We start from the raw sequence: 12,633 nt of genomic DNA, 5'->3' as shown, positions 1-12,633 counted from the left end.
CATGGCCTGTAACCAAGGTACATGCCCTTGACTGGAATCAAACTCAGGACCCTTCAGTCCAAGGGCTGACACTCTATCCACTGAGCCAAACTGGCTAGGGCTAACGTTTATAAAATGTCAAGGTGACACATAGTAAAATGGAAGAAAGAAGGTCAATAATGAATATAAGTAAAGGAGGGCTGCAGAGTTAAAACGTGGCCATTTAAACAACCTGTGTTTGGTAGATATTAATGTTCAAGTGGAAAACTAGCTCCTATGACTATTTGGAGGTCCCCCTTGTGGTTTGGGATAAACCCCTCCCTAACTCCAAAAACAAAACAAAGCAACAAAAACCCATTCCCCCCACCCCCACCCCAGGAATTTCCCTCAGAAAATCAAGATCTCTTGTAGTCGTAGTTCCTGGCCAGACTTGCTTCTCTGGAACCTCAAATAGACCCAATGGCACAGGAAGGAATGAAATGCAGAAGTGTGCACATGAGACGGACAAATTCCTGCCATGGTGGTGAGTTGGACTCTTGAGGACTGAAGTGCCTACTTCCCCCACATAAAACCTGAAAGGGGACAAGCTATTGGTTCTGGGACCCCTAATTTGGAAGGTTGCTCATTCTGAGAAGGTTGCAGAGATCACAGAATTCTCCCAGGGGGCTCTGTGGGGAATCAGGGAGGCACCGAGAAGCTGTGTTTGCTCACTCCACCAACTATTCATCATGTTATAACTTTTCCACAACTTGTTTGTTCATTTGGGGTAAAACTAACTGTAGCCAAGTCTTATTTGGTATTGGGGGTCTGGCATGCACCATAAAGCTTTTGAAATACCACACTAGTAAGAACAATACATTTAAAAAAACTATTTGTTAAAACATTATTGATACATTAATTCTCATGTTTACTCTCATTAAATAATAAAATTGCTTCTTTCTGTACTCAATTCTTAAGAATCTGAAAAATTATAAATGTACTTAAATAAAAAACTAAAAAAAAAAGAGAGTTAAAAAAATCATGGAAAATTATAATAAACTAGGGGCCCAGTGCACAAATTTGTGCACCTTGCAAGGAACTGTGGGCCATAAGGCTGCGGTAGGCACAGGGGCAGGTCTGGGCCCATCCTCTGTGCCCCTGCCCAGCCTCTCCTGCCGCAGCCCCACCCCTTCCTAGTCACCTGTCTGCCGGCAGACCTGCTCCCTCTGCCACCGCTCCCACGCTCTGATGGCACTGGCCCTGCTCGCACCTGCTGAAGGCATGAAGCAATTGAGGCCTGCGCCAGCAGCGGGTGCGAGTGGGGCCAGCACTGTCAGCGGGTGCAAGTGGCAGCTGCTGCTCTGATCACCCCGCTTGCAACAACTGATGGCGCCAAGAGATTGGGACTGGCACCGGGCACTAGCAGCAGGTGCGAGTGGTGGCTCTGGTGCCAGCTGCAGGTGCGAGCAGGGCTGGTACTGGCAGTGGGTGCGAGCGGCAGCTCTGGCGCCGGCAGCGGGTGCGAGCAGGGCCAGTGCCAGCATCAGGTGCAAGCACCGGGCAGGACCGTGGCGCACGGGAGCAAAGAATTTAATCACCAGAGGCTCACCCCGATGACAGCGACCAGTGCCCCGCCTTCATCTGGTGCCCCCATTCACCTGCTACACCATCCCGCCATGGCCGATGCCCGCCATGTTCTGCACACGCCCCCTGGTGGTCAGCACACATCATAGCAACCAGTTGTTAGATTGTTCAGTTGTTCCGCCGTTCAGTCTATTTGCATATTAGCCTTTTATTATATAAAGTATTGTACAAAAGAAGAAACTTTAATTATTTATGGAAATGTTGATGGCACAGTTCTACCAAAACTCATATACATTTCACTACTTAACTTATATATTGTCGCGGTGGAAAAAAACATTTGTCTTTACTCTTTCAGTTTCCTTAAGCAAAAGTCTGTATAATTCCAGAGGGATATCACCAAGATGTTATACAGATTGTGGTGGAACCTTGAACCTTGGTGGAACTCTGACTTGAACTTTGCCAATTTCATGCAGATGTAATGTGCATCTGATGTGCTCTTTGCTCAGGTCAAATCTATAGTCAAGATGCTTCAAAGATTCTAAGAAATTATTTGAAAACAATCTTAACAAAACGTGTATTGGGTCATGCCCACGGTTCATCCAAACTGTATTCTGTCTCTGATGGAGAAAGGTTATAGACTTTATGATATCACTCCAAAAGGGGTTGGATAATACCCCCAACTGACCCCAGCCCCATTACCCCAGCTTCCCTTAATAACCCAGACAAATTAATCATTGGTGTATTTATTCACAACTTTTTATAACTTATTTATACCTCAAACTGATTCATATGTGGGATCATTAATTTATTAAATGTACTGCCTGGATGTAAAGGGGTGTTACTTTTATTCCAAATATTTTATTCAAACAATTAAGAGAAGCATTTCAGAGATCAAGAGGTTCCCTTAAAACATGAAGAAATACTAAAATTGGGTTACAAAAATATGATGCATTTAAATATTTACATTAAACCACTATTTAACCCAAATATATACAATATAATCTAATTCTGCAACTTTCAAAAGATTTATAAAAAATGCAACAGTGTATGGATTAAAGTGATGTGGTATAGTCTTTCTCTCCTATATCTCTGTGACTATAGATTTTACTTCCTTTGGAGATGACCTCAAAAGGTTATCCTGAGGCTCTTCGTGAATGAGGGTCAAGCCAAGAGGCCCTCCTGGCCTCCTGGATAAACTCTGACATCTCGTTTCTAATAATCTGAGATTTGGTGACAGGGTCTCTGTTATCCTGATATTTGCTTTATATTTGATTCAGATTTTCCATAAATGGTAATAATTAAACTATTCAGGCTAAGTTCAAGAACAGGGAGAGTGGGAGATAGCAGGATGCAAATGAGAGATTTACTTCATGGATTGGCTGTGTTTCCCTGGAAGTAAACTGGTTGGGTAAACTCCAGGATACTAGGCAAGGTTAAAAAGCAGCAAAGTAGCAAAAGAGTGGCACAATGTGAGGCAATGTAGATAGTTTGTGTTGCAGCTAAACTATTACAGGAATATCTATATGTCTATATCTGTATCTCCCCATATCTTCATTATTCAGAAAGTTTACTTTTAAAAAGGCTACTGAACTGGCCTTACCCTACCTTTAATGTCATTCACTGGTCCACGAGGGAACATAGCTTAGAACAAGCAGCTGTGCTGGCTGATTTCTTGAGGCTTCTTAGACAAAATATCTGGAACTCTGACTTGAGCTTTGCCAGTTTCACGCAGATGTAATGTGCATCTGATGCGCTGTTTGTATTGACCATTTACGTCCTAGCCAGTAGCCAAGTCCTTAGAGTGGGAAGATTCTTCTCCAGCCACTTAATATTTTTGGATATGGTTTCCAGAACAGTTTGAAAAATATCCAGATGTAATCCTTGAGCTTTAAGAGAGTCAAAGAATAGTTTCACCTGGAAAAATAAGCAAGAAAAGAATTACATGGTTAAAAAACACTTTCTCTTCCAAAGGGTTTCAAACAGCTTGCGAATTATAGACACAGGTGCAAGCATTCCTTCGCCAATCTCTAAAAGGTTATTTTCTTCTTCTCTTCTTCTTTCTTTTTTTTTTTTTGCATAGTTAGTACTTCACTTTATCTTCAAACAATAAATAAAGACAGGAATGATAAACCCTCATCTTACAAGTGAGCACACTGTGAGTAAAAAGTTGTGATTAAGCGAAGTCATTGAGTTTGTAGTGAGCTGGATTAAGTTCTAGAATTCTGAGTTTGCTTAAAGTGTAAATAAATTCAGGATTTATTGTGGAAAGAAGATGTAAAACACCAGAATTAAAAAAAAAAAAAAAAAAAAAAAGACAAGTAGAATTGCCAACAATAGGAGTTGTTAAAAACCTTTAAGAACTCTTTCAAACTTCAATATAATCATTCATGATGATACAATAATGAACAAAATAACACAAAAGGACTCATCTCTCAAGGGTACTTTTCATTTCAAATGCTATGTATTTTAAAATGTTCTAGGTTCTAGTCCTTTGCCTTCCATTTACTTGCTACATGACATTGGAAAAATAAATTATTTTCTTTTAATAAAATGAGAACTCCAAACAAGATTGTACCTGTTTACTTTCAATTCCACCACTTGAACATTTATTTTTAAACTAGAGGCCTGGATTCGTGCACCAGTGGGGTCCCTTGGCCTGGCCTGCGGGGATCAGGCCAAAACTGGCTCTCCGACATCCCCCAAGGGGTCCCGGATTGCGAGAGGGTGCAGGCCATGCCAAGGGACCCCACCGGTGCATGATCAGGGCCAGGGAGGGACCCCGGCCCCTCTTGCCCAGTCCAGATCTGCTAGATCCCAGCAGCAAGCTAACCTACCAGTCAGAGCATCTGCCCCCTGGTGGTCAGTGTGCATCATAGCTACTGGTCAAATGGTCAAATGGTCGGAGGGACAATTAGCATATTAGGCTTCTATATATATAGATTGGTAGCAATAGTCACAAACCTCTTGTAACTCATCCTTGGAAGAAAAGTGAGATGTTGTGCCAGAGATGATTATTCTCACATCAAATGAGCCCAAGCCAAATCTGAAAATAAAAGCAATTTAAGTAATAGAAATACTGGCCTTATGTTTATTATATCATACACTTTTTAAATGTATAACATTAATAGCTATATGATAAGCTTGTATACTTACAATAGGCAGTATTAATTACCATAAGAATAACTGATATTCACCCAGTAAAATCCCCAAGGTATGAAATTTATCTAATTTGACCATAAAATTAAAATGTAGATAAAGCTGTCCTGGACAGCGTAGCTCAGTTGATTGGAGTGCCGTCTGCATACCGAAAGGTCTCGGGTTCAATAGCAGGTCGGGGTACACACCCAGGTTGCCGATTCCCCAGTGTGTATGTGTGTTGGGGGGGGGGGCGGGGCATGTGGGAAACAATTGATCGATGTTTCACTCTCACCTCAATGTTTCTCTGTCTCTCTCTCCCTCCCTCTCCCTTTCTCTCTCTATAAAATCAATAAAAATTTGTTTTAATGTAGATAAAGCTATTTTAGGAAATATGACTATCATATTCAGCAATGCTTATATTTAAATTTAAAGCAGCATTCTCTACATTTTTTTTTTGGCTATGCACCCCATCAGTAAAGGTTCTTGGACCAATAACTTCCCAAATTACATTTTATATATGAGTTAGATGCACCAAAGGCCAAAAAAATAAAATTTAAATGGCATAATAAATAATATATGTGGTAATATTTTCTTCTTGCACTCCAATGTATTATCTTACTTCCCCAGCCCATTTTTGGATACCACTGTGCTTAAACATTGTATTTATTAGGGCAATGTTACTTGGTTGAGCTCTCATTTGCAGCCACAGACTGCATCCTTCAGCTGGTGTCTTATACAGAGAATTCATACCACAGGTCGAAGGGATTCATGCTGGAAAGCAGAGCACAGATACATCTAAGAAATGGTTCCAAGTCTAGGCTCTGCACACGGTCAGGCAGGAGGATAATTTCCAGTTACAAAGGAAATCTACAGCATTGCAGAACAAGTCTGATCATTTCAGGAGGGAACTGACAGTCATGCGAACAACCCAACCAATGGTTCCAGTAGGGTTTTTATGGAAACACTTTTTTCCCCCAGCATTTTCTAACTGTTTGGTTTCAGGTGGCTGTCAACCCCTCCCTTGAAGGTCTGGGAGAAGGGTGTAAAATGGGCTTTTTGCTTACGCATAGCTGTGAGGACTCTGCGTCTTTTATGGCTAAGAAATGACAGATAAGAGGAACTGGGGGTAACTGACATCAGAGATGCTAACTGACACTGTTTATCTTAAAACAGAGAAAATTCCACAGCTCTTTCATACAGCGTATTTTTCACACAGTATTTCATAAGTGACATTTTGGATGTGGATGAGGAAATGGCTGAGCACCTTAGCAGGGGGTTTGTTGTGAGAGAAAGCAATGCCATTCTGTATATTCCAATGAAATGTAATTATTACTGTGTGTCCCCCACCACCACCCTGGGAATATGTTAGGCCCAGGAGCATACTGGAGTGAGCTCTGGTTCTCCCAAAAATTGAAGCCCCAGAATAGACACAGAACCAATCCAAAACACTTCTAATCAGATTTCTTTCAGCCACTCTACAGTCCCTGCTGCGCCCCCTTTACAGGTGAACTGAGGGTGGGGATTAGCTCTCATCAAAATTCCCCCAGAACAAAAAGCAAGCCAAATATGTTTGATGCACAATATACAGATTCACTGAAGTCCTCTGGGCTGGTGCGACAGCCAGGAGTTGGGGGGATGAGGCTGATGACTGGATTTAACTCAACTAGTATTTGCTCCCAGCAATTCTTTGCCTGGGATGAATAAGAGAAATCTGTTTCCCATTCCCTTCTGCTCATTCCTCTCCCTTACACCTGGACAGAGTAATTTGTGCTAGTTAGTTTTAAACCCAATAGACTTCATTGAACCATTTGTGTGAAATAGAATCATTTATACGCTTTGGGGGACACTCGATTACAATTGGTGTTAGGCAACTGAGACAGCTGGGTGAAAGAACACACAATGGAGGTAAGCCAATACCAACTTTTTTAGGATATGGGTCCAATTTTCTCTTACAAAATTCCAGGCTAATTTCTGTCCCTTTGGACTTCTAGCAATTGCATGAAGAAGAGATGCCAAGTCCTGTGTCTTGATAATCTTTCCTTCCATTCCTAGTTCAATTAATCTAAAGAAATAAAAACCACATGAATTTTCATGGCATGTGTTATGTAATGATAATTAACTCACACTACCAATATATTAAAAGAATAGGAGAGAAAGAAGCATGATAAAAAATAATTGACCAAAAAAATAATAAATTCTCTACTGGCTAACATTTTTAATGTTCTAGTTAACTTTTACTTTTTTCTAGCAGTAATTTTATTCACTTATTATTTCAAATAACTTTGATAAGATTGAAGTATCTCATATACAAGAATGTAGTTTTGTAATAATTTTCCTCCAAGGTTCTGTAAGTAAAACTATATCAATCACATGTTTAATAACTACATTTTGCTATCTACATTTTGACAATATGTTTTTTTTAAATCAAAGCAATTAAAATCCTGACTTAATTAACATATGCCTTTGAAATTGGTGGCTAAAATTTTAGTGACTTCACTAAATTTGTATCAGTTTACTTTTAACAACTTAGTTAAAGTAATGCACTTACTTCATTAACTTTTCCTGGTGTTTGCTGGTTGACAATGCATACAGAATTTTGTTTTTTTCAGCACCTGACATTGACAGTTCATATTGCTCCAAAAGATAATTCCATCCTGGTGTTGTCTGAGCACCCACGGAATACACAATCTTTAAAACATCTGTTGGGATACTGCGATATTAAGCACAAAGGTAAAGAAAAAAGCTTTATGAAAGAAATTTTTTTCTTATGATTTAAAATTGCTATAACAGGATCACCCCTGACTTATTCCCAGTAACTAGGATACTAAACCTTTTTTTCTGCCAAACTTTTATAAAATTATTTTATGTAATTTTACTTTGCAGATTATATGTGTGTTTTCCTACTGATAATAAAATGTTAGCAGGAAAAATAATCATAAAATTTTAACCTGCACAGAGGAATGAATGAATTAAAGAGATGATTTCTGAAATATAAGAGCACTAGTTTATACTGAATTCTGTCATTAAATAACCTGTATTGGTGCTATATAATTTTTATAAACATGATTACTTGCTGCTTTGAAGTCTCATTAAGAGTGTATTCTAATAGGCCTATCTGGGGGTCATTTTACGATTCTGTAAAAGTGATCAGATGCAATAATATTATTTTCTATCCACCTAAAGAAGACACTATACTTTTAGGGTTTTATTATCCTATAGGATATTAACTAGTTTTAACTTTAATTCATTCTATGATTTTTAATTCCAAAAATAGTTAGATCAATAATATCTGATATTCATAGTGATGGCTTGGAAAAACCACAACACAGAGATGTTGGGATGAGGCTGGAAATTTGCATTTATCACACAGCAACCATATAGTAGGGATTGTACTAGTCTTTGTACACTTTATATAACTGTCAAAGCTACCCAGTGAGATGGTGATCCTAATTTTTAAAATGTGGAAATAAGCTTAGAAAGGTTGAATAGCTTGCTTAAAGGTGACATAACTAGCTATTTTGGAGATAGGTTTTAAACCTGTGATTCTAATGCTTGTGGAATTTCCACTAGACATACTTAAATATCCCAAGTGCCATTTGAATCATAAAACAAAGATTAAGTAATTAAATTCTAATCCACATTGCTATGATTTTAGTGTACTTGTCTGTATAATTTTATGAAAATTGGTAATGAATACATTTTAAGTTCCTTGTAGATGGGACACATAGTAGTTGTGTCCACTACTCTGTCCTTAACACTTACAGCAGTGCCTGGCACATAGGTGAGTTGCAAAGTATTATATTTTTAATTCATGAATGAATAAATTAATAAATAAATTAATTAATTAATCTATATAAGGAATTCGTCATTAGGATTAATACTAATGGTCTTAAAGTTTAGCAAAAAACCCCCCAAAAAACAAACCCTACAAAATTTAATTCTGTGTTCTTGATTCTAAGCATAAATGAGCTTTACCCAGAATATTTTCACAGGCATAGCATCCTACTCAACATGCGGAACCAGCATATCTATTGTACCTGGGTTACTGTGAATGAGGTCAGCCCTCTTACGCCTAGCATAAACACAATAGTATTCTATTATGTTATGGGGCAGCAGGATGCTTACATTTTAGCCTTACTCATAACAACCAATCAAAAAGAAGAGAAAAATAGAGCTAAAGATTTTAGGATTAAATCATAAAGAGCAGAAAAGTCTCAAAAGAAGAAAACTGGAATTGCTTTTTTTTTTTTTTAAGGAATAATTTGCCCAGCCGGCTTGGCTCAGTGGTTGTGTGTTGACCTATGAACCAGGAGGTCATGGTTCGATTCCTGGTCAGGGCACATGCCCAGGTTGCAGGCTCCATCCCCAGTGTGGGACGTGCGGGAGGCAGCCAATCAATGATTCTCTCTCATCATTGATGTTTCTATCTCCCTCTCCCTTTCTGAAATCAATAAAAAAAAATATTTTTAAAAAGGAATAATTCAAGAAAATATTTCAAAAACTTGCTGAGATTTAGTTACGGGGAGAAAAGTTATGATAGCATATCATAGCAATTTTATACAGGAAAAAAATGACATCATTTCATTACATGGTACTAAAATGGTGAATTTTTTCTTCTATTTTTTAAAAAATGAATCTCCTTTAATTTACATAAAGATTTGATTTCTCAAAACATCCAACTCCAGAGTCAGAGTTTTAACAATAACAATATAAAATCATGTGTTGGTCAGAAATCAAGGCTTGCATTGAAATGATCCCAGGCAGAGTCTGTTAGTGCCTATGAGTTGCAGCCATATAATTGAAGTGCAATATAATCCACTTGCTCACGGGGCATCTTTCTCATTTCTACTAACCATGGAATCAATTTTGCTACCATGTGCATTCTTTAAATGGCTCAATTCACTAGTTTCCCATCAAAGTGGAAACTTGGGGCCAAGGCTTGGTCTATGGTATTGGTTAATGAGGAAGTAAACACATTTTTTAAAGGCACCCCTCTTTTCTTTCACAAGTTTCCTCAAATGATCACTGAGGTTTCAATTGCATATACATTTTACATTGCTTTTTATCTTTAAAGGGCACCATTTTTGGAGATGGGTGTCCCTCTGCTCCCATAGTCTGGCTATCTTTCTGGTGCCATGTCAATGTTTATTTTGCTCTCCCCTATAGAGACTTAAACCTCACTTTCCACAAAATCTATTGACCACTTACTGTATGAGAGCATGAAACAAGAGTATATAATTCCCAGCATGTTTTTTTCTATCTTTACTAAAAGGTTTTAGCTCTGTTGTTCTGCATGATCAAAGACTTTTACATTAGTGGAAGGGACAACCTGGCTTGGCTGGCATGGCTCAGTGGTTGAGCATTGACCTATGAACCAGGAGATTATGGTTCAATTCCCAGTCAGGGCACATGCCTGGGTTGTGAGCTCCATCCCCAGTGGTGGGGGGCTTGATTCTCTCTCATTATTAATGTGTGTGTGTCTCTCTCTCTCCCTCTCCTTTCTTCTCTGAAATCAATAACAAAATATATTTTTTAAGTGGAAGAAACAAAGAATAGGACAGAAGTCTAGATCTACTTTAATTTCCCACTGGATTCCATCCACTGAGAGAAGAGGTCAGTTGCCTTCTGAATGCAAGGAGCATGGTTCAGGTCACAGGCCAGCTTCAACAGGGTGGAGCGGAGCATGCTGTCCCAGACGGAGCCCTCGTCGCTCCAGCTTTGCGTGTCAATCACTGGCTTGAAATACCGGAGAAGGTAACGCTGCAGAAAGCACAGGATGGTTTACAGAGAGGCTAAATTTAGTTCTTAACACAGCTCTGACCCATCTAAAGGCTCAACGATAAACTATCTGCATGAACCTTTCCCAAAACACAGAACTACTTATATTTCTCTTCTCTTTTTTTCTGGCTCCAACTCACCATGTTTAAGAAACAAAGTTAGTTTCTCCATTAAAAATATGATTTAATTTCCTCTTTGAGAGGGAACTATCAGTTGATATGAGATAAAAATCACCTTAGGAGGGATGTTTTGCTCATGATCCTGGTACGACTCTTAGAATGGTGATGACAAGAAAGAAGGGGCATCCACCCATCAGGCACTGTGGTGTTAATCGTGCGATCAGCCAGTGTCTTCAGCTTCTCAAAAATTTAACCCCAAGAGTCCACACAAAACAGACCAAGTCTCACTGATCCTCCAGACACTGTGTATTTACTTAATGAATTTTCCGAACGTAATACAAACCTTGAGGTTTTCAGTGACATCTGAGATATTCCTTCTGTCCATCGTGTGGTAAAACAATTCTAAGTATCCCAGACCTTTGAGGAGTGCAAGGCTGCTTGTTTCATGTTGGAGATAGCGGGTCAGGTCGAGAGCTTTATCTAGGGTCAACCTTCCTGCACTGAGAAATTAAACAAATGTTGGTGGTTTGTGTATATCTTTCAGTTCTTAATATTAACCATGATATAGAGAGCCATAACAGAAGTTCATTATAGCCGGTCCATTTGGTTTAAATCCTAGCTGGGCCACTCACTAGCTGTGTGATCTTGGAAAAATTACCTAACCTCTCTGGGATTCAATTGCCTTCCTTATACAATGGGGGGGAACAATAGTATCTTCTTTTATTGTTGTAAGGATTAAATAAGTTAATATATGGAAAGCACTTAGAATAATGCTTAGCATATAGTAGGAGCATTATAAATGAAATAAATACTAGCTAACATTAATATTTAGTACCAAATAACATCAAAGTGTTCATATGTTATGCCATTCTCTCATTGTTTAATTTGTGGCTTTAACTTGTTCCTCCAAGTGAATTTGGAACTTTGAGGACAGGTGTCAGGATTTTTCTTTTTTTGATGTTCTTCCTAGAGCCTAACAGAGAAGCAGTAATTATTATTGCAAAACAAGTATTTCCAGCTTATATTATAATCTATTTAGATTCTAAAGTTATATAACTTCTCTACACTTTCTTTTAATGATAAAAAAACAACAACAGCAAAACTATTATTCTGAATACCAAAGTGGTAGGGTCTCTCCCGTGAGGAAATACATCTCTGCAATGGCACTTCTGTGAAGTGGTTCTCAGCTGTGTTTCTGAGAGGACTTGTGTGCCCATGGGGTCTATACCCCATGCTTGCCAGCATCAGACTCCCAGACTTAGCAAAACAGTTTGAGGTGGTAAAAAAGATTTCGGAACAAAGGATGGCTGTTGAATTTTTCATTAACATAATGCCCTACATCCTTTGGGTTTTAAGATTTTTAAATTATGATCTAAAAAGAGGGAACTGAAAGTAGAAAGAAATGAAATTAAAGAGAACCAACTTCTGTTGTGACTTCACTCTTCTGACATGCTGCTTTAAATAAACTAATGGAAAGTTTCCCCAAATTTTTGTCTAAAGACAGAGGGCTGGACCATATAGTCTGCTGTATTTTATAAAACACAAATGCACATAATGTCATTATTCCTTTTAACATGTATAAGCATCATCATATAAAGTGCAGTTCATACCCTTGAGCATCAGCAATAGAAAGAAACTGGCTATTATTTTCTATGATCACAGTTTTATAAAGAATGTTTAACACATAAAAAATTACTTTATATTAATCCTGTTTTTCTTTTTGGCCAAGACTACTTTATTTTTCACTAAGACAAATACCATTATTAGAAAACTTTTTATATGCCTACATTAAAAAAAATTAATCTTAATATTCATTTAAGAGATTCCTTTTCTTTTTATACAGTAATATCTCTCTTATATATAAAAGCCTAAGTGACCGTTACAACCAAATGACTGGAATGACTGGAAGACCAGTCGACCAGTTACTATGACACACACTGACCACCAAGGGGCAGATGCTCAATGCAGGAGCTGCCCCCTAGTGGTCAGTGCACTCCCATAGCCAACCTCCCGCAGCCGGCCAACCTCCCACTGAACCTCCCCTCAGCCGGCCAGC

The 12,633-nt window shown here is 38.5% G+C and overlaps 1 protein-coding gene across 1 annotated transcript in view; it reads right to left on the bottom strand.

Moving 5' to 3' along the window:
* Positions 1-1,737: 1,737 nt before the first annotated feature.
* The window catches only part of ERAP2 (endoplasmic reticulum aminopeptidase 2), a 39,350-nt gene continuing 28,454 nt past the window's right edge, over positions 1,738-12,633 (bottom strand). The window contains exons 12-17 of the mRNA XM_014544005.1: positions 10,921-11,077; positions 10,256-10,440; positions 7,229-7,390; positions 6,602-6,742; positions 4,504-4,585; positions 1,738-3,456 (exon numbers count right to left, since the gene is read on the bottom strand). Coding sequence (XP_014399491.1) covers positions 3,313-3,456; positions 4,504-4,585; positions 6,602-6,742; positions 7,229-7,390; positions 10,256-10,440; positions 10,921-11,077 — 871 coding nt within the window. The 3' untranslated portion in view covers positions 1,738-3,312. The remainder of the gene's footprint in view (positions 3,457-4,503; positions 4,586-6,601; positions 6,743-7,228; positions 7,391-10,255; positions 10,441-10,920; positions 11,078-12,633) is intronic.

This window comes from Myotis brandtii, unplaced genomic scaffold (genome assembly GCF_000412655.1).
Source record: "Myotis brandtii unplaced genomic scaffold, ASM41265v1 scaffold344, whole genome shotgun sequence".
NCBI lineage: Eukaryota > Metazoa > Chordata > Mammalia > Chiroptera > Vespertilionidae > Myotis > Myotis brandtii.
Note: the sequence above shows the minus strand (reverse complement) of the source record. Positions and strands in the feature narration are given on the sequence as shown.